Source organism: Perognathus longimembris, chromosome 3, assembly GCF_023159225.1.
Source record: "Perognathus longimembris pacificus isolate PPM17 chromosome 3, ASM2315922v1, whole genome shotgun sequence".
Lineage (NCBI taxonomy): Eukaryota > Metazoa > Chordata > Mammalia > Rodentia > Heteromyidae > Perognathus > Perognathus longimembris.
In genome coordinates, this window is record NC_063163.1 from 92,711,256 (window position 1) to 92,737,044 (window position 25,789).

A 25,789-nucleotide genomic window follows, 5' to 3' on the forward strand; every position below is an offset into this window, starting at 1 on the left:
AGGCTGCCGGGCGTGGGGCGCAGGGCCGGCGGGGCGGGGCGGGGCCGAGCTGCGCGCGACCCTCGGCGCGCTCGAGAGGCCGGACCCGGGCGGCCTCTCTGGCCCCTCGCTCCCGCGGGCTCTATGACACTGCACTGACTCGCGGCACTGGGAGGGGTCAGCGGAGAAGGCCGAGACCGCCCTTTGCTGTGAAGTCTCGCCGTCAGGCGCTCGTAATGCCATCGCGAGAGTTAGAGGATCTCGCGCCTGCGCACGGCGGAGGCGCCCGAGGGTGAGTCTCCGGACCCGCCGGCTGGCGTGTGAGGTGGGCAGAGATCGCCCGTGTGGAAGCCGCTGTTTCCGCCCCGCACACTCGTCACCATGAGCGGGACTTTAGCCAAGATCGCGGAGATCGAAGCCGAGGTAAGAGTCGGGTTCGAGCATCCGCCTTCTTCAGAGGCGTCGCTCTCCAATGCTTTCCCCCGCAGAACCCGGCCCGGCTCCCGGTTCCTCTCAGTCAGGCGTCCCGGCGTCCCCGACTCCACTGTGTGGTTTCGGCTCCAGGCGGTTTTCTGCCGCCCCAGCCACACCTCCCGTCCCGGACTCTGGTAGCATTTCAGGTTTATGCCCGCGTTCCCCGTCCCCCCTCACCTCCGGGTCTGGGTCCCTCGGCTTCCTGCGGCCAAAGGCCGCCCCCCTTCCGCGCCCAAGTTCCCCATCACGTCGTCTGGAGCCCTCGACCTGTACTGTCTCGCGTTTCGCTTCTCTCCTAGTGTGGTTGGGTTTTGTTTGTTTGTTTTTTTCCTCCTGTTTTTCTTGCTTTTCTGAGCAACACTGACCTGGTCACATATGTTAAGATTTTTGCGCATCGTTTCTTACCCCACCACCATCTGTGGAGTTGCCCTAATGATGATTCAGGCAATACCATTGCCCGAAAATTGACATGCTATTATGTGATTCTATTGCGTGATGTTCTCAAAGGTTGTATTTCTTTTCTTTTTTGTGTGTCAGTACAGGTGCTTGAACCCAGGGCCTAGGCGTAGTTTCTTAGCTTTTTCGCTCAAGGCTAATGCTCTACCACCACCCTGGGCTGGCTTCGAATGGCGATCCAAAGATCCTCATTTTCCTGAGTAGTTAGACTGGCTTCAGAGCTTTTTTTTTTTAAATGGGTTGACAGAGTACGGGGTCTTGTCAGTTGTCAGGCCCTCCAGCCCGTTCAGCTTTCTAGCTCTGCCCCTTAAGCCATGCCTCCAAACTGGCATTTTGCTGACCAATTGGAGATGCAGTCTCCAGAAGTTTTCTACCCGGGCTGGCTTCCTACTGTCATCTTCCACATCTCAACCTCTTGAATAGCTAGGATTATGGGCATACACTTTTTCAAAAATAGCTTTTGACCCTGTTTCTGATGGAGCGTATCAGGTCCAAGCACTAGAAAATGAGTCACTACATGGGTTTTAGATTGGTCTGTGGACCCTAATTAGAATTACTCTTGATCTTGTCTTTGGGTGATGGAAATAATTAATTTTCAGTTTTTTTTGTTGGTCCTGGAGCTTGAACTCTGTACCTGGGTTCTGCCCCTGAAGTCCTTTTGCACTAGGCTAGCACTCTACCACTTGAACCACAGCCCCATTTCTGCCTTTTTCTGTGATTAATTGGATACTAGGAAGGTCTCAGAGACCTTCCTTCCCCTGGCTGGCTTCCACCTGCAATCCTTAGATCTCAGCCTTCTGAATAGCTAGAATTACAGGTGTGAGCCACTGGCTTGGAGATGAGTTTTCACTCTTTAAATCTGATTTGGACTTAGAAAAATAAAACATTTTCTCATTCTGGGTATTTTCCCTGTGGGAACTGTTTTTAATTTATTGCTACGATTCCTCCCTTACAGATGGCTAGGACTCAGAAGAACAAAGCCACAGCACATCACCTAGGGCTCCTTAAGGCTCGCCTTGCTAAGCTTCGAAGAGAACTCATTACTCCAAAAGGTGGTGGTGGTGGTGGTCCTGGAGAAGGTTTGTGGTTTGCATCTATCTATCTATCTATATATTGTTTTTGTGTAATTTGTATCAAAGTAATACACATATATGGCCTAAAAGTACTTACAGATATTATAAAGTAGATGTATATTTTCTTGTTATGTGCTAGTTGCCAAGGCTTGAACTCTGGGCCTGTGACTTTTGCTTAGCTTTTTCACTCAAGGCTGTACTTCTACTTTTCTGCTGGTTAGTTAGAGGTAAGAGTTTGCCTGTTCTACCATAGAGCCTGGATACTTAGCTCTCAACCTCCTGAGTAGCTAGGATTACAAGCAAGAGCCACTAGCACCCAACTAGATGTGTATTTTTCTAGGCCTAAATCATTATTTTTTAACGGTGCTGGGATCAGCCATGGTTTCACCTATGCTAGGCAAGTGCTCTGCTACTGAGTCCCTAAGCCTGAATTCTTGATTTTTTTTAATTTTTATTTTTTTGCCAGTCCTGGGGCTTGGACGCAGGGCCTGAGCACTGTCCCTGGCTTCTTTTTGCTCAAGGCTAGCACTCTGCCACTTGAGCCACAGTGCCACTTCTGGCCATTTTCTGTATATGTGGTGCTGGGGAATTGAACCCAGGGCTTCATGTATGGGAGGCAAGCACTCTTGTCACTAGGCCATATCCCCAGCCTGAATTTTTGAATTGTTTATCCTGTTTTTATCTGCTAGTTTCAAAGACAAGTGAATTGTGTCTTAAGTATGGCTTTTCCTTCCCTGTTCCCCTTCCCTTTTTTTCTTCCTTCCCTCCATCCCTTCTCCCTCCCTTCCTTACTATGTGTGTGTTGGTCCTGAGGTTGAACTCAGGGCTGAGATTAGGTTTTTTTTGCTCAAGGCTAATGGCTCTACCACTTGAGCTACAGTTTCACCTACCACTTTTTGGTGCTTAATTGGAGATTAGTGACCATGGACTTTCTTGCTGTAGCTGGCTTTGATCCTCAGTCCTTGATCTCAGTCTCCTGAATAGCTAGGATTACAGGCCACTGGCGTCTGGCAGTATGGTGTGTGTGTGTGTGTGTGTGTGTGTGTGTGTGTGTGTGTGTGTGTGTGATTCAAAATAGATTTACATTAGCCTACAGAACTATGTAACTTATACTATTAACAATATCAAAATAAGTGAAGAAATTGATGAAAAGGGGAAATAATAGTAGAAACAATAAGTGATGCCCAGTGATGTAAGATTAGGTCCCAAAGGACTTTCCTGCCCAGGCTAGTTTTGAACTGTGATCCTCAGATCTTAGCCTCCTGAGTAGGTAGGTTTACAGGCGTGAGACACTGGCACTCAGTGTCCATGAGAGTCTTAACTCCAACTAAACTCCAGAAAGTTCGAAGTGGTGCTGTGGCTCAAGTGGTTGTGCGCTCACCTGGAGAAAAAGAGCTCAAGGATAGTGGCCAGGCCCTGAGTTCAAGCCCTATGACTGACAAAAAAAAAACCCCCCAAACCCCCCAAACACTTCAGGAACAGCACTCCAGGCCTGAGTTCAAGCCCCAGGATAGATACAAAAACAATAACACAAACTCATCTGTTTTTGATGTTTAGGTTTTGATGTGGCCAAGACAGGTGATGCTCGAATTGGGTTTGTTGGTTTTCCATCTGTGGGGAAGTCAACACTACTAAGTAACCTGGCGGGAGTATATTCTGAGGTGGCAGCCTATGAGTTCACTACTCTGACCACTGTGCCTGGTGTCATCAGATACAAAGGTGCCAAGATCCAGGTGAGTAAGGTCTGTGGGCCAAAGAAGGCAAGAAGTCCATTTATTCCCTCACTTGAGCAGCACTGTGTTGGATGCTCACAGAGTGCCAGGTCTGGTCTTTTTATTTTTATTTGTTTTTGTCGGTTGTGGGTCCTGCACTCAAGGCCTAGGCACTATCCCTAATCTCTTTTGCTTAAGGCTAGCTCTCTGCCACTTTGAGCCTCAGCTCCACTTCTGGTTTTCTAGCCAGGTCTGGACCTTGATCTACTAGGCTTCACTGTTGAGAACAGGTAGGATAGTACATAGTACAGTAATATAATGTAATACTCCCTGTAAAGAATACAGAATGGGGGGCTGGGGATATAGCCTAGTGGCAAGAGTGCCTGCCTCGGATACACGAGGCCCTAGGTTCGATTCCCCAGCACCACATATACAGAAAAACGGCCAGAAGCGGCGCTGTGGCTCAAGTGGCGGAGTGCTAGCCTTGAGCGGGAAGAAGCCAGGGACAGTGCTCAGGCCCTGAGTCCAAGGCCCACGACTGGCCAAAAAAAAAAAAAAAAAGAATACAGAATGGATAAGGAAGATCTGGTGAGACAAGGCTCCATATAGAAAGTGACATTGGAGGGCTGGGGATATGGCCTAGTGGCAAGAGTGCTTGCCTTGAATACGTGAAACCCTAGGTTAGATTCCCCAGCACCACTTACACAGAAAAGGGCCAGAAGTGGTGCTGTGGCTCAAGTGGCCGAGTACTAGCCTTGAGCAAAAAGAAACCAGGGACATTGCTCAGGCCCTGAGTCTGAGGCCCAGGACTGGCAAAATAAATAAATTAAAAAAAAAAAAAAAGAAAGTGACATTGGAGATGGGACTTTTTTGAGAAGTCTTTATATGTAGTGCACATTTGCCTCATAGTCAAACTTCCATCTTGCCTCAAATTCTCTAGTGCTGGATTTGTAGTTATGTATCACCACACCCCACCTGGGAAGCAAGTCTTTATTTATTTATCTATTTATCTATCTATCTAGCCAGCCAGTCCTGGAGAATGAACTAAGGACCTGAGCACTGTACCTGAACACCGTTCCTGGCTTCTTTTTGCTCAAGGCCAGCACTCTGCCACTTGAGCGACAGCACCACTTCTGGCCTTTTCTATGTATGTGGTGCTGAGGAATCGAACGCAGGGCTTCATGTATACAAGGCAAGCACTTGTGCCACTAGGCCATATTACCAGCCTGCAAGTCTTTTTTTTTAATGTGTATACTTGACCTTGAATTCAAGGCCTTGTGGTTTTGCTTATCTTTCTTGTTCACACATGTTCTACCACTTGAGCCATGCCTCCAGGCTTTGCTTTTTGTTGGTTAATTGGAAATAGGAGCCTTGATTGGAAATAGGAGCTTTGATTTTGAAGCCTCCAGGTATTAGCCTATTCAGCTAAGGTAATAGATGTGAGCCACCGGCACCTGGCTCTATTCCAGGCTTCATTGTTGGATTTACTTTTGAGAATTTTGAGCATCTTCGTTTTTATCACCCACCTCCCTTCTAGCACCCCAGACAGGATATATTTCACCATTGTAACATGAACTTTTGTTAATGTGCCTATTAATTGTTCAAAGCAGTTATACCAAGGTATTTTATGCATATATATGTGCATGTGTGTGTGTACACACACACACACACACACACACTCTCTCTCTCTCTCTGTTTTGTTTTGTTTTTTGCCAGTCCTGGTTCTTGAGCTCAGGGCCTGTGTGACTTCTTTTTTTTTTTGACCAGTCCTGGGCATTGGACTCAGGGCCTGAGCACCATCCCTGGCTTCTTCCTGCTCAAGGCTAGCACTCTGCCACCTGAACCACAGCGCCCCTTCTGGCCGTTTTCCATATATGTGGTGCTGGGGAATCGAACCAAGAGCTTCATGTGTAGGAGGCAAGCACTCTTGCCACTAAGCCATATTCCCAGCCCCCTGTGTGACTTCTGTCCCTGGCTTCCTTTTGCTCTATCACTTTAGTCACAGCTCCATTTCCGACTCTTTTTTTGTATGTGGTGCTGAGGAATCGAACCCAGGGCTTCACGCATGCTAGGCAAGCACTCTACCACTAAGCCACATTCTCAGTTCCTACATATGCTGTGTATAATATGAATCCAATGATTCTTTGCCTACTCTTGTTTTCCCTAACCCCTTACTACCCACCCATTATTTAATAGCTTTCAGTGAGTGTGGTTTTGCCATGTCTATTCACAGATGAAATGTATTTGGTATTGCTCACCCTTTAATACTCTTTTCTTCCATTTCTAATACTTTAAGCATCCCCACAATTGCAAACGTGTTTATACACACATATATCATGAATATGTTTATGTATATGCTTTTTTTTAGGTCTAAGCTTTCACATATGAAAGAAAACATGCAGTCTTTTCCTTCTGAACCTAGATTACTTTAACATAAAGGTCTCCAGATCCATCCATTTTCCTGCAAACCACCTAATTTCATTCTTTGAAGAATTTCAGCCTTTTTTTCTTTTCTTTTTTGCCAGTTCTGGGGCTTGAACTCAGGGCTTGAGCACCGTCCCTGGCTTCTTTCTGCTCAAGGGTAGCACTTTGCCACTTGAGCCACAGCGCCACATCTGCCTTTTTTTCTATGTATGTGGTGTTAAGGAATCAAATCCAGGGCTTAATGTATACGACTCAAGCACTCTTGCCACTAGGTTGTATATTCCCAGCCCAAATTTTAGTCTTTATTACTAAATAATCCTTTATAAGTAAATTCTTCATTTATGACTTTATTTTTCGTTGTGTACATACATATACACATTTTTCCCTACTCAGTTCTAGGGCTTGAACTTGGCTTGGGTGCTGCCCCTGAATGCTTTTGTTATCCATAACTCCACTTCCACCTTTGGAAGTTTATTGCAGATAAGAGTCTCATGGGCATTATTGCTTTGAATAAGGATCCTCAGATCTCAGCCTCCTGAGTAGTTAGGATTACTGGCATGAGCCACCAGTGCCCGGCTTTTTTTTTTTTTCCCAGTCCTGGGGCTTGAGCTCAGGGCCTGAGCTTTTGGTCAAGGCTAGCACTCTACCACTTGTGCCACACACAGTGCCACGTCCAGCCTTTTCGGTGTATGTGGTTTTATGGAATCGAACCCAGGGCTTCACACATACTAGCCCCCAACTAGTTTTTTCTTTTCTTTTTCTTCTTCTTCTTTTTTTTTTTTTTTATGCCAATCCTGGGCCTTGGCTTCTTTTTGCTCAAGGCTACGACTCTGCCACTTGAGCCACAGCACCACTTCTGGCCATTTTCTATATATGTGGTGCTGGGGAATTGAACTCAGGGCTTCATGTATATGAGGCAAGCACTCTTGCCATATTCCCAGCCCACCCATTAGTTGTGTTTTTTAAGAGATGAATTTCCACTATAATGTACAGCCTGGCCCCACACTTCTGGGCTCAATTGATACTCCTACCATAGCCTTCTGGCTAGTTAGGACTATAGTATGTGCTGTCACATTTTTCATCTTGGTTTGTTTAGTATGATATTGATCCTTCCCTGTCTCCCTCCCTCTACCTTCATAGCCCATGCTGGCCTAGAACTTGCAGTCCTTCTGCCTCTGTCTCCCCCAAGTGTAGGGATTATAGACATTTATCTCTGTGACTGTTTATGTGAAAGTTTATTTTTAACATTTGAGATGTGATTAAATCATGTCTGAGTTAAGTGATGTTTGAGATGATGAAACTCATTCCTATTCCTTTGTGTGGATAATGCAATATTGGCTGACCAATAGATCCTTAGTATTTTCAGATGTTTCAGTTGCTATCTTAACTATTTTTTTTTTTTGGCCAGTCCTGGGCCTTGGACTCAGGGCCCGAGCACTGTCCCTGGCTTCCTTTTTGCTCAAGGCTAGCACTCTGCCTCTTGAGCCACAGCGCCACTTCTGGCCGTTTTCTGTATATGTGGTGCTGGGGAAACGAACCCAGGGCCTCATGTATACGAGGCAAGCTCTCTCTCCACTAGGCCATATCCCCAGCCACTATCTTAACTATTTTTTAACTGATTCTCAAGAGCTCTCTGCTTTTTTTTTTTTTTTGGTTAGTCCTGGGATTTGAACTCGGGGCCTAGGTGCTTTTGCTCAAGGCTAGCACTCTACCACTTGAGTCACTGATCCACTTTTGGTTTTTGTGTTTTGTTGTTGTTCTCTTGTTCTTTGGTAGTTAATGGGGGATACGATTTTCTAGACTTGCCTGTCTGTGCTGGCTTCAAACTTGGATTCTCAGATCAGCTAAGATTCACCACTGGCCTGGGTAAGTGGCTAATCTCACTGGTGTTAGCTACTGATGCCTGGCCAGTGATTTTGAAGTTTTGTTGAGATAAGAATTTGAAAGACAAATGACTGTGTGGTGGCTTTTGATGTTCTCATCATGCTCTCTGTTGACTATGACTTCTGTGATGATCTACTTTATTTTATTGTTATTATTTTTTTGGCCAGTCCTGGGGCTTGGACTCAGGGCCTGAGCACTGTCCCTGGCTTCTCTTTGCTCAAGTCTAGCACTCTGCCACTTGAGCTACAGCGCCACTTCTGGCCATTTTCTGTATATGTGGTGCTGGGGAATTGAACTCAGGGCTTCATGTATATGAGGCAACCACTCTTGCCACTAGGCCATATCCCCAGCCCCTGATGATCTACTTTATTGCTTTTATTGGGCAGTTCGAGCAGACATTTTTAGTTGGAACACATCTGAGTCACCTGTGGAGCTTATTGACATAGGAATCAATCACTCCATTTGATCTGTTCAGATTTTTTTTTTTGGGGGGGGGTCCTTTGTGGGCCTTGAACTCAGGGCCTGGTTGTTAACCCTGAGCTCTTTTGCTCAAGGCTAGCACTCTACCAGTTTGAGCCACAGCTCCACTTTAGTTTTCTGGTTAATTGTAGGTAAGAGTTGAACAGACTTTCCTGCCCTGGCTGGCTTTTAATTGCCATCCTCAGATCTCACTCTCCTGAGTAGGTGTGAGCCATCAGCACTTGGCTGATCTGTTCAGATTTATAACTGGTTGTTTCGTTCTCCTTCCCTTCTCTCTTTTTAATCTTGCAGCTCCTGGATCTCCCAGGTATTATTGAAGGTGCCAAGGATGGGAAAGGTAGAGGCCGTCAAGTCATTGCAGGTGAGTAGTCAGGGTCACCATTCTGGGATGTCATCCCTTACCCAGTAGCTTTCTTTCTTCAAGGACTATTGTGCTTATCTGTTAGACCAGGGTGAAAGGCACTTTACCTGACTTTTTGCCAGAGTAGAATGTCTCCATCATAATCCTCACTTTTTTTATGCCAGTCCTGGGGCTTGGACTTAGGGCTTAAGTGCTGTCCCTGGCCGCTTTGCTCAAGGCTAGTGCTGTACCACTTGAGCCACAGTACCATGTCTGGCCTTTTCTATATATGTGGTGCTGAGGAATCGAACCCAGGGCTTCATGTAAGGACTCTTGCCACTAGGCCATATTCCCAGCCCATAATCCTCACTCTTAAAGAAGAGAAATACTAAGGACCAGAAAAGAGAAGTACTTTGGTCCAGTGTCTCACTGTTGGTAGTGATTCAGAACTAGAATTCAGATTTCTTCTTTGTTATCTCCTTTTATTTTGTGCAGGGCAGTATGCAATATACTTTTTTTTTTTTGCGTTCTTGGGGCTTGAACTCTGGGCTTGGGCATTGTCCCTGAGTGTTTCAGCTCAAGGTAAGTGCTCTACTGCTTAGAGCCATAGGGCCACCAGTTTTCTGGTGGTTTATTGGAGATAAAAATCTCAAAGACTTTCCTGTCCGGGCTGGCTTTAAACTGTGGCCCTCAGATCTCAGCCTCCTGATAGCTAGGATTACAGGTGTGCACCACCAGCACCCGATGACATACTTTCTGTAAAAAGGGTTCTTGAAGTTTTTTTTTTGGTTTTGTTTTTGTTGCCAGTCCTGGGGCTTGAACTCAGGGCCTGAGCACTATCCCTGGCTTCTTTTTGCTCAAGGTTAGCACTCTGCCACTTGAGCCACAGTGCCACTTCCGGCTTTTTCTATGCTGAGGAATCGAACCCAGGGCTTTATGTTTATGAGACGAGCACTTTACCACTATCCCAGCCCTCTTGAATTTTTTTGTTTTTAGTTTTTTTGTTTGCAACTATTAAAAGATTTGTTCTGTGTGTGTGTGTGTGTGTGCGTGCGTGCGCGCGCGTGTGTGTGTGTGTGTGTGCTGGTAATGGGGCTTAAACTCAGGGTGTGGCTGGCTGGGCTGCTCAGCCTCCTGAGTAGCTAGGATTATAGGTGTGAACCAACTGGGGCCCAGCTAAATTCTTTATTTATTTTTTGTTTTTATTTATTTATTTTTTTGGCCAGTCCTGGGCCTTGGACTCGGCCTGAGCACTGTCCCTGGCTTCTTCCTGCTCAAGGCTAGCACTCTGCCACCTGAGCCACAGCGCCCCTTCTGGCCGTTTTGCGTATATGTGGTGCTGGGGAATCGAACCTAGAGCTTCATGTGTAGGAGGCAAGCACTCTTGCCACTAGGCCATATTCCCAGCCCAAACTCTCTGTTTTGTTTTTTATTGCCAGTCCTGGGGCTTGGACTCAGGGCCTGAGCACTGTCCCTGGCTTCTTTTTGCTCAAGGCTAGCACTCTGCCACTTGAGTCACAGCGCCATTTCTGGCCATTTTCTGTATATGTGGTGCTGGGGAATTGAACCCAGGGCTTCAAGTATACGAGGCGAGCACTTTACCACTAGGCCCCCAGCCCCCAGCTAAATTCTTTCTAATTCAATTTGTTTTGTTTTGGTCTTTTCTTTTTCTTTTTTTTTTGCCAGTCCTGGGCCTTGGACTCAGGGCCTGAGCACTGTCCCTGGCTTCTTTTTGCTCAAGGCTAGCACTCTGCCACTTGAGCCACAGCACCCCTTCTGGCCGTTTTCTGTATATGTGGTGCTGGGGAATCGAACCCAGGGCCTCATGTATACGAGGCAAGCTCTCTCACCACTAGGCCATATCCCCAGCCTTGGTCTTTTCTTTTTGGTACTGGTGATCAAACCCAGGATATTGCACTTGCTAGGGAAATGCTTTGCTACTGCCCTTTGCTACAGCCCTGTTCTTTATATTTGAGTTGTCATATTGAGCATGTTTTTTTTTTTGTTTTTTTGTTTTTTTTTGGCCAGTCCTGGGCCTTGGACTCAGGGCCTGAGCACTGTCCCTGGCTTCTTTTTGCTCAAGGCTAGCACCCTGCCACTTGAGCCACAGCGCCACTTCTGGCCATTTTCTGTATATGTGGTGCTGGGGAATCGAACCCAGGGCCTCATGTATAAGAGGCAAGCGCTCTTTCCACTAGGCCATATCCCCAGCCCCATGTTGTTTTTTTTTAAACCAGAAAAAAGAATTGTTAAAATACCTCATACCTAGCTCATACCTGCAATCCTAGCTACTTAGGAGGCTGAGATCTGAGGATTTTAGTCCAAAGCCAGCCTGTACATACAAGTCACAGAGACTCTTTTTTTTTTTTTTTTTTTGCCAGTCCTGGGCTTTGGACTCAGGGCCTGAGTACTGTCCCTGGCTTCCTTTTTGCTCAAGGCTAGCACTCTGCCACTTGAGCTACAGCACCACTTCTGGCTGTTTTCTGTATATGTGGTGCTGGGGAATCGAACCCAGGGCCTCATGTATACGAGGCAAGCTCTCGCCACTAGGCCATATCCCCAGCCCCTCACAGAGACTCTTATTTCTGATTAACCTGCAAAAACATGGAAGTAGAGTTGTGGCTCAAATGGTAAGAGTACCAGCCTTTATTTAAAAAAAAAGAATGAAGCTCTGTGTTGGTGGCTCGTGCCTGTAATCCTATCTATTCAGGATGCTGAGATCTGAGGGTCAAGATTTGAAGCCAGCCCAGGCAGGAAAGCCCATGGGACTCTTGTCTCCATGTAACTACAAAAAAAAGGTAGAAGGGGAGCTGTAGCTCAAAGTGCAAAGACCGCATCCAGGCCTCGAGTTCAAGCTTCAGAACCAGCACAGAAAAAGAATGTGAGGCCCTAAGCTCACCCCGCCCCCCCCCAAAAAAAAAAACCACCAACACCCCCTCACCCCCAACAGAACCAGCTAAAGTTACAAAAACTGCCAGAGTCAAGAAGACTGGATTGAAAGGGTCTACAGCGATTCTTGGTCAGAGTACTTTCTGGGTCCTGATTGTTTTGGTCCTCATCATAGCTAACAAGATCTTTGTAAAATCTGTGTCAGTAAGGTTGACTGAAAGTATGTGAACTATCTAATCTTATTACTGTAGAGTTTTTGGTGCTTTAAATCATTTTAAACTCTTCTGGAGTTTTGATTATGGTCTGGTTTGTGGCTTTACTTTGACTTTCCACTAGTGTATGTAGAAGATACATAAGCTTTTGTCTTCAAGGCACACACTACAAGTTGACATCTGAGATGAATTTTTGGTAACTTTAAGAATTTCATGTGTATATATTGAGGAACTAATCCATTTCCTAAGTATAGGGGGAAAGTCACCTTTTTTTAGAATTTTGGTATAATTAACTTAAGCTTATTTTTATTTTTTCAGTGGCTCGAACATGTAATTTGATCTTGATTGTTTTGGATGTCCTGAAGCCTTTGGGACATAAAAAAATCATTGAAAATGAGTTGGAAGGCTTTGGAATTCGCTTGAACAGCAAGCCCCCCAATATTGGCTTTAAGAAGAAAGACAAGGGAGGCATTAATCTTACAGCCACTGTAAGTGGGGGAGGTAAAGTGGGGAAGGCTGTGACTCTTTAGTAACCTGGAGGAGAGAGAAGAATGTAAAAGGTTAAAGCACAACAATTCAGCGAAGAGCTCATTACTTACTAGACCAAGGTTATAACATTGGATTGATAAGATGTGATTGTGGAAACATTGTTTTGTTTTGTTTTTTGCCAGTCCTGGGGCTTGAACTCAGAGCCTGAGCACTGCCCCTGGCTTCTTTTTGCTCAAGGCTAGCACTCTACCACTTGAGCCACAGCGCTACTTCTGGCTTTTTCTATATATGTGGTGCTGAGGCATTGAACCCAGGGCTTCATGTATACAAGTTAAGCACTTTACCACTAGGCCATATTCCCATGCGCCCCCACCTCCACCACCCCCTGCTTTCTAAGATAATTTCAACATCAGGTTTCCCTATTCTGTCTTCATACATGCAAATTACTTTGGCTGTATTCAACTTCATTCACTGTCAGTTCCCCTCTGCCATCCCACTATCACTTCTTTCCCCCTCGCCCTAAATAGGGCCTATTCTACTTTCCTGTCATTCTTTTTGTTTCTCTTTTTCTTCTGGTTTTAAAGCATAAGCTCAAGGCCTGGGCACTGTCCCTGAGTTTTTTGTTGTTTGTCTTGGGGCTTGAAGTTGGGGCCTTGTCCCTGAGCTCTTTTTCCCAAGGCTAGCACTCTACCACTTGAGGCATATTTCCAATTCTGGCTTTTTGGTGGTTAATTGGAGATGAGACTTGTATGGACTTTGCTTCCCTGAATGTCTTTGATTGTGATCCACAGATCTCAACCTCCTGAGTGGTATAATTATAGGTGTTATCTACTGGTACCCAGCGAATTATCTCTTTAAAGTTCCTAACTTGGGAGCTGGGAATGTGGTTTAGTGGTAGAGTGCTTGCCTATCATACAGGAAGCCCTGGGTTCGATTCCTGAGTACCATATAAAGAGAAAAAGCCAGAAGTGACGCTGTGGCTCACGTGGTAGAGTGCTAGCCTTGAGCAAAAAGAAGGCAGGGTCAGTGCTCAGGCCCTGAGTTCAAGCCCCAGGACTGGCAAAAAAATTTTTAAAAGTCCCTAACTTTGCATTCTGAGAGCTGAATATAAGGCCTCAATTTAAAAATTCTAGGTTACAGAGGCTGGGGTTGGAAGTGGGGGAAGGATACAAGGATACACAATTCAGCTCCTTTAACACCTTCCTTTGAGTTCAGAAAGAGTTTTGTTTTTTAATTATTTCTTACTAAAGTTGTTATTTTCATTTAGGTAACCCCCCCTTTCTCTCTCTTTTGTATCTCCCCCTCTCCTCCCTCTCCCTACTTTCCACCGCGCCTCTCTTTTGGGGGGTCACGGGGCTTGAACCCAGGGCCTGTCAGGGCCTGTCCCTGAGCTTTTTTGTTCAAGGCCAGGGCTACCACTTTGAGCCAAAGTTCTACTGGTTTTCTGGTGATAAGAGTGTCACAAACTTTCTTGCCCGGGCTGGCTTTGAACCACAATCCTCAGATCTTAGCCTCCTGAGTAGCTAGGATTACAGGCATGAGCCACCAGTACCAGGCTAGGGCAGTGTTTTTAGTAATGAGTTTGCACCTTAGCGAGAATTATCCAGGTAGGTATGTAGTATTCCTGGCTCCCCCTGTGATTATAGTCTTTGCTTTCTATGTCCTTTCAGTGCCCTCAGAGTGAGCTGGATGCTGAAACTGTGAAGAGCATTCTGGCTGAATACAAAATTCACAATGCTGACGTGACTTTGCGGAGTGATGCCACAGCTGATGACCTCATTGATGTGGTGGAAGGAAACAGGTGTGAATTGGGTCTGCCTGATTTTGAATTTGAAGCCTTGTGATGGAAACATTACTGCATCATGAATTTGAGAGATATGAATTCTAACTCCAGTTATGCTACTATTTTAATCATGGGCCTTGATTTCTTCAGTTACCACATGAGGAGTTGGTCTTAATTTCTAACATCCTTTCATCCATTCAGACACTCCATTACAGTTACTTGTGGTGAAGTCTCCTGTCCTCTAAGCTCTGTCAAGTGGTGGGTGAGGGATCATTGTGCTTCCAGAGTGAACAAAGGGCCAGGTGACATCTGTTTTGTCCAAACCTAGGTTTCATAGCCAAAACCTTACTTCATGCAACATTGCTACTATTAAAATTTGAATCCTAGTATTTGAATATAAACTTTTATAAAGTTGCTTGCCTTCCTTTTTTTCTCTCCCTTTCCCTCTCCCTCTCTCCCTCATCCCTCCCTCCCTCTCTCTCTCCTTCCCTTTTTTTTTGTGGGACTTGAACTCAGGGCCTAGGCACTGTCCCTGAGCTCTTCTCCTCAAGGCTCTAGCACTCTACTACTTTGAAGCACAGTTCTACTTGTGATTTTTTATTTATTTATTTATTTATTTATTTTTGCCAATCCTGGGCTTGGACTCAGGGCCTGAGCACTGTCCCTGGCTTCTTTTTTGCTCAAGGCTAGCACTCTGCCACTTGAGCCACAGCACCACTTCTGGCCATTTTCTGTATATGTGGTGCTGGGGAATCGAACCCAGGGCTTCATGTATACGAGGCAAGCACTCTTGCCACTAGGCCATATCCCCAGCCCCCTGCTTGTGGTTTTTTGAGTGGTTAATTGGAGATAAGAGTCTCACCGGGACTTTAATGCACAGGCTGGCTTCCACCTCTGATCCTCAGATCTCAGGCTCCTAAATAGCTAGGATTATAGGTGTGAGCAAGCCTGGCTTGCACACGCGTGTGCGCTCTCTCTGTCTCTATCTGTCTCTGTCTGTCTGTCTGTCTGTCTGTCTGTCTCTCTCTCTCTCTCTCTCGTTGCTTTTTTATTTGCCTGGAAAAAAAAAACCCCAACAGATTTTTTTAGTATTGGGGCATGAACTCAGGGTACTCATTCTTGTGTGTAGCCAGTGTTCTACCCATACCTCTAGTCCAACCTTTTTTGGTTATTTGGAGATGGAATTTCTCAGGCTTTCTGCCCAGACTGGCTTTGAACTGTGATCTTCCAGGTCTCAGCCTTGTGATTAGGTAGGATTATAAGTGTGAGCTACTGGACTGGGCTAAAACCAAGACTTTTTTTGAGTTAGGCATTTTTCAAAAGAGGCAACTGAAGCCTGAGAAGTTATCATTTGGGCTGTCATATTGATAAAACAGCAGGAATACAGCCTTGTTAGATGCTCGGTTTTAAAATCGATATTCATGAAACATATTAGAAATTATATTTACAGCTGGGTATGGTGGTCCATGCCTATAATACCAGCTACTTAGGAAGTAGAGAGTAGAAGATTGTGATTTAAGGCCAGACTATGTAAAAAGTTATTGTGGCCCCATTTCAACCAACAAGCTGAGAATGGTGGCCTGCTCTTATTATCCCAGCTGTTTGGGATAGGTATGATGACTACCGTCTGAGGACAGCCCTGGGAAAAACTGTGGGACTCTGTGAAAAATAACTAAAGCAAGCTATGTGCCAGTGACTCATAACTGTAATCCTAGTTGATCAGGAGGTTGAGATCTGGAGCCTACACAGAAAAGTCCATGCGATTCCATCTCCAAAATAACTAGCAGAAAACTCCACCTAGAGATGTACCTCTAGTAGTAGACCAGAAGCTGAACATGAAAGCCAAGCAAGACAGAGGCCCTGAGTTCAAACACCCATATGGCTAAATAAGTAAACAGAAAAGATTGGAAGCATGATTCAAGTGGGAGAGCAGTTGTGTGTCAAATTTAAGGTCCTGAGTTCAAACCTCAGCACTGGGAGACAGAAGAGGAGGAAAGAAAGATTATGTATGTATATCCTTTCAAAAAAAAAATTGAGCACTTGATGTCTTCCTGCATAGGCATATGTTACCTTGCCCTGCTTATACTTATCTTTTAAAAATTTGTGCTGATACCCAGACTTGCACTCAGGGCTTAGAGCTCTTACTTGGCATTTTCACTTATGGCTAATGCTGTACTGCTAGTCATCAAACTCTTAGTTCCATCATTTTGCTGGCTAATAGGAGATAAGAGTTTTGAGGCTTGGTCTGTTTGGTCTCAAACTTGGATCCTTAGACTTCAGTAGTTAGAGTTACTAACATTTTAAAAACAGCTTTGGTTGGGTGCTAGTATTGCACAGCCCGTAGTCCTAGCTACTTAGGTTGCTGAGATCTTAGGATTATGGTTCCAAGCCAGCCTGGCAGAAAAGTTCATGACACTCCTATCTCTAACTACTGAAAAAGCCAGAATTGGGGCTGTGACTTAAGTGGTAGATCACCAACCTTAAGCAAAAAAGTCAAGGGCAGTGCTCAGGCCCCGAATTCAAGGCCCAGGACTGGCACAAACAAAAAACAAAAACAACAAAACCTCCAGCTTTAGGGGCTGGGGATATAGCCTAGTGGCAAGAGTGCCTGCCTCGGATACACGAGGCCCTAGGTTCGATTCCCCAGCACCACATATACAGAAAAACGGCCAGAAGCGGCGCTGTGGCTCAAGTGGCAGAGTGCTAGCCTTGAGCGGGAAGAAGCCAGGGACAGTGCTCAGGCCCTGAGTCCAAGGCCCAGGACTGGCCAAAAAAAAAAAAAAAAAAAAAAAACCTCCAGCTTTGTATCATAACATTTTCCCAGGAACTGGCTGCATATTTTGAAGTAACACCTGAGTTTAAATTATTTCTCAAATTTATAGTCTTTGAACTATCTACGTAGAGGAAGCCCTTTAATTCAGTCTTTGCATTTTCAACTTATTTAGTAGGAAGACTTTTTTTGTTATTGTTGGGAGCTAGCTGCTGCCTCTGATTCATGATCTGGGTAAAGAAGTAGCAGTCACTTGCTTGATTCTCTTGTCAACAGCTCCAAATCTTGCTTTTCTTCTTTTATAGAGTTTACATCCCTTGTATCTATGTGTTAAATAAGATTGATCAGATCTCCATTGAGGAATTGGATATTATCTACAAGGTACCACACTGTGTACCCATCTCTGCCCATCATCGCTGGAATTTTGATGACCTGTTGGAAAAGATCTGGGACTATTTGAAACTAGTGAGAATGTAAGTCTCTGTGAATGGGTTACTGTTGCTATAAAAATTAAGTTGTAGCCAGTTGCTGGTAGCTCACGCCTATAATCTTAGCTACTCAGGAGGCTGAGATCTGAGGGTTGCTGTCCAAAGCCAACTGGGGCAGGAAAGTCCCTGCGACTTATCTCCAGTTAACCACCTGAAAACCAGAAGTAGTGCTGTGGTTCAAAGTGGTAGAGCACTAGCCTTGAGCTGAAGAGTTCAGGGACAGTGCCTAGGCCCAGAGTTCAAGCCCCACAAATGACAAAAAAAAAAAAAAAAAAAAACCCAACCAATAAAAAAAAAAAACCCTAAAAATTAAGTTGTCTTAAAGTGATACCTTCTGGGCTCATTAACAAAATTTGTTCTTTTTGAAGATAGAAGTAGATTGGTTTCTATCATTTACTAGGTCTTTTTTCTCTGTGTGTGCCAGTTCTGGGGCTTGAACTTATGGTCTGGTTACTGGCTGATTCAGGTTTTTGCTCAAGGTTAGTATTCTACTCTGAGTCATAGCTCCACTTCTGGCTTTTTGGTAGTTAATTGAAGATGAGTCTCATAGACTTTCCTCCCTGGGCTGGCTTTGAACCATGATCCTCAGATCTCAGCCTCCTGAGTAACTAAGATTTCAGGCCTGAGCCATGGTTACCCAGCTTTTTTTTTTTTTTTTTGTCAGTGTGGGGCTTGAACTCAGGGCCTGGGTGCTGTTCCTTGAGCTCTTTTGCTCAAGACTAGTGCTCTACTACTTTGAGCCACAGCTCCATTTCTAGTTTTCTGGTGGTTAATTGGAGGTAAGAATTGAGCAAACCTCCCTGCCCAGGCTGGTTTTGAACTGCGATCCTCAGATCTCAGCCTCCTGAGTAGCTAGGATTCCAGGTATTCCAGGTATGAGCTACCAACACCCAGCCTTTTTTTTTTTTCCTGTGTACCCAAAGCTTGTCTTGAACTTTATATTCTCTTTAGCCTCCTGGTTGCTGAATTACAGGAAAACATTACCATACCTGCCTTACTTTTATATTGAGAGTACATTTCTCCTCCGGTAAGTTATCTTGGTCTGATCACAAGGATAATGGAGGTATTCAAGACATCCACCATCCTAAAAGATGATCATGCCACTGCAAGCATGCAGTTCTAGCTTGCAGTTCTAGCTACTCAGGAAACCGTTTGAAGCCAGCCCAGACAGGAGAGTCCTTGAGACTTTTATCTCTAATTTTAGAAAAACCTGGAAGTGGCACTGTGACTCAGGTGATAGAGTGAGCCTTGAGCAAAAGGAGCCTGGGTACAGTGCCCAGGCCCAGAGTTCAAAGACCCAGGACTGGAAAAAACAAATTAATTTAAAAAAAATTAAAAGGTGGTGATCTTTGTGTCCTCTCTGTTTTAGTTACACTAAACCCAAGGGCCAGTTACCAGATTATACATCTCCAGTGGTGCTGCCTTACTCCAGGACCACAGTGGAGGATTTCTGCATGAAGATTCACAAAAATCTTATCAAGGAATTCAAATAGTAAGTATCATGGGCTTGTGGTGCTTTTTTTTTTTCTTGTAAGTTACTGATTTCACTAGTAATTCAAATTAAATGCCAGGCCAGTGCTCTATCACTGAGCTATACTTTACCCTCAGTCTTTCAAGATACTGATTCTTTTAAAAAAATTTTTGAGTCAGTACTAGAGCTTGAACTCAAGACCTCTTGTTCTCACTTGGCCTTTTCATTCAAGGCTGGTGCGCTACTTCTTGAGCCAGTCTGGCACTTTGTTGGTCATTTGGAGATGGAATCTTTTTTTTAACCAGGTTACTTTTTTTTGTTTGTTTGTTTGGTTTGGTTTTTTTTGCCAGTCCTGGGGCTTGAACTCAGGGCCTGAGTACTGTCCTTGGCTTCTTTTTGCTCAAGGCTAGCCCTCTGCCACTTGAGTCACTGTACCACTTCCGGCTTTTTCTATATATGTGGTGTTGAGGAATCAAACCCAGGGCTTCATGTATATGAGCCTCGCCTCGTACTTTACCACTAGGCCATATTCCTAGCCCCTAACCAGGTTAGTTTTGAAGTGCAGTTCTCTAGCCTCAACTTTCTGAATAACTAGGATTACATGTGTGAGTAAATAATATCTGGTATATTTCATGTTTTGGGTTTTTTTTTTGCCAGTTCTGGGCTTGAACTCAGGGCCTGGGCACTGTCGCTGAGCTTCTTTTGCTCAAGGCTAGCACTCTACTACTTGAGCCACAGCACCACTTCCAACCTTTTCTAAAGTACTGAGGAACTAAACTCAGAGCTTCATGCATGCTAGGTGAGCACTCTACCAAGACACATTCTTAGCCCTTTCCATTTTTTTAAATTCTTTGAATTTCAACTCGCGTCTAATGCTTGCTATATTCCACAGTCACTGTATCACTTGAGCCACATCTCCAGCCACTTTTCCTGTGGTTAGTTTTCTTTTTCTTTTATTATTTTAACTTTATCGTAAAGGTCATGTAAAGGTTATGGTTACATAAGTAAGGCAATGAGTGCATTTCGTTTTAAGCAGTGTTACCTCCTCCTTCCTTTTCTTCCATTTTCCCCCCTCACCCAAAGATCTTGCTTCCTGGTGCTTGGGCTAGCCCGGATTGCATTCCTCCTTTTTATACTTCCTGTTGTAGTTGGGATGACAGGCATGTACCACCATGCCTAGCCTTTTCTGTTGAGGGGGCATCGTGCTAAATTTTTGCCTGAGTTGGACTTTAATTTTGTGAAATCTGCTTTTATACTAGCTAGAATCACAGACAAGCCATTGTACCTAGCTTGACTTTTCTTAAAATGACTCTGGAATAAGAGGAACCCTACAACTTCCTTTTGGAAGTCTTTGCCACCTTATATGTGAAGGCTCCAATGTGTCACACTGCTGGAGAAGTTTAACACTCTGGCTTTGAGTGTGATCCTGGGAGAAGGGACTTTTGTTGTGGCCAGTTTGTGATTTAAGATCTGGGATGCTGGGCTGGGGATATGGCCTAGTGGTAAGAGTGCCTGCCTCATATACATGAGGCCCTGGGTTCGATTCCCCAGCACCACATACATAGAAAATGGCCAGAAGTGGCGCTGTGGCTCAAGTGGCAGAGTGCTAGCCTTGAGCAAAAAGAAGCCAGGGACAGTGCTCAGGCCCTGAGTCTAAGCCCCAGGACTGGCCAAAAAAAAAAAAAAAAAAAGATCTGGGATGCTAAACCTCACTAAGGCACCTAGCACCTAGGGCAGAGCTAGGTCGTTAATGACAGTTTTTTGTTTTTTGTTTTCCTTCCATACAGTGCTCTGGTCTGGGGTCTCTCTGTGAAACATAACCCTCAGAAAGTTGGTAAAGATCACACATTGGAGGATGAAGATGTCATTCAGATTGTGAAGAAGTGAAACCTCCCTCTTCCTGATCTGCTGGGCCAGCAGCAGCTTTCCCTATAGCCGAGCTCCCCCTCAGTTCCTCTGGATCCAGAAACTGGGGTGGGAGATGAGGCATCCAAATTGGAACACCACCTGTCTCACCTTGGTGTCACCTTCCATGTTGAAATGCATAAAGCATCTGGTAGGCCTCTTGGCTAGGTGCAGTTCCTGTGTCATTGTCAGATTTGTTTGGGTATGGACTGAATGTGGCAGGGCAAGTATCTATAGGGAGGCAGTTGCAGAAGTACTTGGCAGATTGGTCTCAATGTGTTACTTGATATCTTACTTGATGGTAGTGATGGGAGACCTTTCCACTTGGATGTGGTCTTCATCCCTCTCTAATGGTCTCTTTTCTCCTCATGATCCTAGATAGAGGACTGGCTTGATGTAAGTGAACTGACTGCTACAAACTTGGCCCATGCTGGGAGGTTGTATGTACAGTAAGGCAGTTGAGTAAACTGTTGTGGCCACATTGGGGTTGAATTGCAGGTCTACTTCCAAATTAGCTGGGAAACTGAACCATTTACTCAACATTTGTGAACCTTAGTTTTATGATGTGACATGGGGACAACAGTAGGTGGTGATACTAGTATTAAAGGAAATGGCACTTGTGAATTGCTTAGCATAGCATCTGGCGTGCAAGAACTTAGTGGATGTTAGTTCCTGTTATCACTGGACCCTTTCCTTTCCTGGGCTCCATGTCTGTCCAAGTCAGGACATAGCTGTACTTTTTTTTTTCCTGGCCAGTCCTGGTCCTTGGACTCAGGGCCTGAGCACTGTCCCTGGCTTCTTTTTGCTCAAGGGTAGCACTCTGCCACTTGAGCCACAATAATGCCATGTCTGGCTTTTCTGTATATGTGGTGCTGGGGAATTGAACCCAGGTCTTCATGCATACAAGACAAGCACTCTTGCCACTAGGCCATATTCCCAGCCCAGAACTGGGATTCTCAAATCTCAGCCACTTTGATAGCTAGGGTGGTAGACAAAGCCACCAGTGCCTGGCTACTATGCTATTAGTAAGGCTCTCATTTTCTTCTGGCTCCATCTGTATCATTATGCTAAGTATTTGTATAAAGATGTTTCAATTCCATAAGTGAGATTATAAATACAATGTATTTTGACCAATGCCACCCCTTTTATTTTTCCCTCCCATCTTAACCCTCTCAAGCTACATAGTTTTTATATAATGTACATTGAATATAACTATTTGCTTATCCTTTCTCCCTCCATTCATGTGTCCCCAACTCTTATTGCCCTCCCCTTGCCATTCCCACTTTGTGGTATTTTGTTAAACTATTAGTTGTCTGAGGTATTACACCATTAGAATTCTCCCCTAAGTATATGTATACATAGCATCCTTTCATTAGTGTATGCATAAAGTCCTGTGTTATCATGTATTTTTAGATATAACTTTCACATGAGGAAACTTGTGCCCTTTGTCTCTCTGAGCCTGACTTCAGTTAATTTTTTCTATTTCCTTGTAAATGACCTATTCTAATAGATGAGTAAGATTCTATTATATATGTATCACACTTTCAAGGCAAGCACTCTTGCCACTAGGTCATATTCCGAGCCCTTGTACCACACTTTCTTAATCCACTCGTCTGTTATATAGTGCATTGGGCCCTTTCTATAACTGACTATTGTGAATAGCACAGCAGTGAACACACATGTGTGTCTTTACTGTATCTTGACTTGTAATGTTTTGTTTTCTTGAGGAATCTAGAAACCACTTTCTAGAGCAGTTGTACTCATTTACCTTCCAAAAGCGTAAGGCTTCTTCCACCCCCATCCCCCATCTCTACAGTATTTGTTGTATTTTTTTCTTTCCCTCATCATGGGGCTTGAACTCACAGCCTGGGCACTGTCCTTGAGCTCTTTTGCTCAAGGCTCGTGCTCTACCATTTTGAGCCACAGCATCACTTCAATGTTACAGGTCTAATGCCCGGTTCCACCTTGCCAATCAGTGGCTAATGGCTTTGCTCTCTGCTTGTTCTGATCTGACCCACCAGCTTTGAGTCTGAACTTCCTCATCACTCTATACCTCCTACTGTTGGTTCAACACAAAGAAATATATGGGATAGGGAACCAGAGCTCAAGCATCAGTCTTCTGCTATGAATACTTGGGACCACTTTTCAACTTCCACTTGTGGAAACAAAACATTTTGTAAGGATTCTACGGCTGAAGAATCACACAGAAAGCAAATGGTATTTTTGGAGGGAACGGGGAGAATGAGTGCCAGTAAGTGCTAGTAAGAGACCTCTCCTCTCTCCATATGGTTTCTGTTGAAAGTTGACTTTTCTTGTGCTTTCAAATATAAGTGTAAGACATTCAGAAGTCAGGCTGTATTCTGTATTTCACCCTTGGAATGAAAAGGCAGCAATTTGTTCACCCGTCATTATTTTACCCTGGAACATGGAGTCAAAGAAGCTTATTTTTTGGTGCCACAAGTCTTGGGCACTGACCCTGAGCTTCTATTACTCAAAGCTAATGCTCTAGCTCCATTTCTGGCCTTTTGGGTAGTTTATTGGTGATAAGGGTCTCATGGACTTTCCTGGTCTGGCTTTAAACTGCAATCCTCCAATCTCAGCCTCTTAAATAGCTAGGGTTACAGGCATGAGCCACTCATGCCTAGCCTCAGAGTAGCTTTTATGGCCCTCAAGAGGTGTCTAACTAGGGCGTGAGCTTGAAAACTTCAAATTAGTAGGACTGAGAAACCTTGAGCCAGAAAGGAGAACCAAAATGTGGGTTTTCTGGGAACTTTGAAAAGGGTACACTACTTAAATACCTTGCTAGTAGTTACAAGGGGTAAGTTCAACCTTGCCCAACCACCCCTGGAGTCTTAAAGGTTAAGAAAAAGCTGCTTCTCCCCCCTAAATCAAAATAGAGTCCAGTTCTACAATAACTGATACTTCAGGCCATTTCCCTCAAGGAGCCTGAATGTCTTGGCTTATCTGTTTGAAACAAAGGATTCAGTGAGGAAATAAACACAGCAATGCCATTCATTTCATTCACACACTTAGCATATGCAACTTTAATCAAACAAAAGTCCCAAATGTACAAGTGAAAAAAAGAAAAAACAGTTGACACAGGCTTATAACTAATATCAACTACTTTTATGTACAGCTGTATAAGTTCAAAAAAGCTATCCTATATGTATGTACAAAAGTTTATACACAGGTCTGTACATAAGGGTCTATACATTTTATTTCCTCAGAACCCTTAGGTGCCACATCTTAATGAAGACACCAGCACATCATTCACATACTTTACAAAAAGAAAGACTTTTCAGGATTGACAGCACTGTGCATCCTGTATTCAGACCATGTAGGCTCTGCTCCTACATAGTTTAAGATCCTTCTGTCTGTCGTGAGACCACGCCATGTGTGTGGGTTCCCTAAAGAGCTTTACCTGGAGTGTTCCAAAGTAAAAGCCTATAAACCAACCCAAGACGAGGAAGTGTTCTGCCCAGGGTGCCACCATAGGTCCAGGCGTATGTAAGCCTGCCTGCCTACCCTGCTCACTGTCGATACTCCAACTCATCTACACTGATGACTTTGGCAGGCATGGAGGGCAGGGGCTGCTGCAGCACATCTGAGCCAAACCATTTGGCAAGGCCCACAGGGGAGCTGCTCCTTTGACTGGGGCGATGCTCTAGCTGAGAGTGCACGTGAGGCAGGCCTGACCGACTGGGCACGTTCTGAGGGGTCGTTTGCACACTGACAGCTGCTGCCTGGGATCCAGAGCCTGGAGGATGCAGAACTATGGAGATAAGAAGGGTTAGAAACATTCAGAGTATGATGGGACAGTGGTTCTTTACTATTACCAGGTTCTTCACTCAAACCCTATCCAATAAACAGAACCAAAAAGTGGCCCTCTATCCCTTGAGCCACAGTGCCACTTCAGCCTTTGTGATACTGAGGAATCGAACCCAGAGCTTTGTGCATGCTAGGCAAGCATTCTATCACTAAGCCACATTCCAGCCCAGAACCAAAGTCTTTATGAAATGACTTACTCTAGGACTTCGAGAAATGGAATTCAATACCTTAGCTAAGATGTTAAGCTATTAATATTGAAAACCCACCCTGGATGACAGGGCCGCTTCTCATCACATAGCACTGACATTATCTGCTGAGAGGGCATCTACTCTGGGCAGGCCCTAGCTTGGCTTTTTCTGTGATGGACTGGAGATAAAAGTCTCATGGACTTCCCTGCCTCGGCTGGCTCTGAACAGTGATCCTTAGATCTTAGCCTCCTGAGTAACTAGAATTACAGGCATGAGCCACAGGCCCCCTGCTCATAGCTCAACTTTTACTGGGAAGATTCGTCACCTTTTATAAGAGATCAAGGACTCTCCTGGCTCTCCCGCTGTTTTTGCAGGAACAACGGTCTCTAATCCCAGAGGTCAATTTAATTCATCTTATTTTCTAGTTACGTATTTCAGCCACAAGTCTTGCTAGGACAAAGTAAGGTGGTCAGTTCATCTCCAGGAGACTGGTCCTAAGCTTTAGGCCTTCTCATCTTATCTCAGGCTTCCTGGCCCATTCTTGGAACTCACCTGAGCGCTGGAGCTGTTGTTGCATCATTGCCAGATGCAGAGGTGTTCCAGGACGAGGGTTTAGGAGGGGATGGTTAGCAGGAGCAGGTAATGGGTAAAAGGGCTGACCCAGAATGGGGCCAGATAGTCCCTGTAAATGGGTCAGGTCCAGCCCTGGAGGAAGCACACCTGCTGGGCAGAAGGAAGAAATGGCTGAGTTGTAGTTATGTGCAGTTTTGCTGACTTGCAAACTCATTAAAGATGAAGAATGCTCATTAGGTTCCTAGACTTAACGGACTAAGAGGATGAGTTGGATTGGATCTGGTGTAAGAATCTGGTGCAAGAATCTAGTAATATCTCTGGGAATGGATATCTCTTCACGGTATACATCATCCATGCCACTAACTTGTCAC

At 44.7% G+C, this 25,789-nt stretch overlaps 2 protein-coding genes across 7 annotated transcripts in view; one reads left to right on the top strand and one right to left on the bottom strand.

The window, feature by feature from the left end:
- Nucleotides 1–242: 242 nt before the first annotated feature.
- Drg1 (developmentally regulated GTP binding protein 1) lies at nt 243–21,002 on the top strand. Its single transcript, XM_048343356.1, has 9 exons — nt 243–402; nt 1,865–1,988; nt 3,540–3,715; nt 8,774–8,843; nt 12,242–12,411; nt 14,083–14,213; nt 17,271–17,438; nt 18,823–18,945; nt 20,712–21,002. Exons 1-9 carry the CDS (start codon nt 361–363, stop codon nt 20,809–20,811), a joined length of 1,104 nt encoding a protein of 367 aa, XP_048199313.1. The 5' UTR covers nt 243–360; the 3' UTR covers nt 20,812–21,002.
- A 2,842-nt stretch (nt 21,003–23,844) lies between these two features.
- Eif4enif1 (eukaryotic translation initiation factor 4E nuclear import factor 1) overlaps nt 23,845–25,789 on the bottom strand; it is a 51,097-nt gene continuing 49,152 nt past the window's right edge. For 4 of the 6 annotated variants that reach the window (XM_048343343.1, XM_048343341.1, XM_048343345.1 and 1 more), the window contains exons 18-19: nt 25,398–25,568; nt 23,845–24,601 (exon numbers count right to left, since the gene is read on the bottom strand). In XM_048343343.1, coding sequence (XP_048199300.1) covers nt 24,360–24,601; nt 25,398–25,568 — 413 coding nt within the window. In that variant the 3' untranslated portion in view covers nt 23,845–24,359. The remainder of the gene's footprint in view (nt 24,602–25,397; nt 25,569–25,789) is intronic. The other 2 variants (XM_048343346.1, XM_048343347.1) reach the window with 1 other exon arrangement.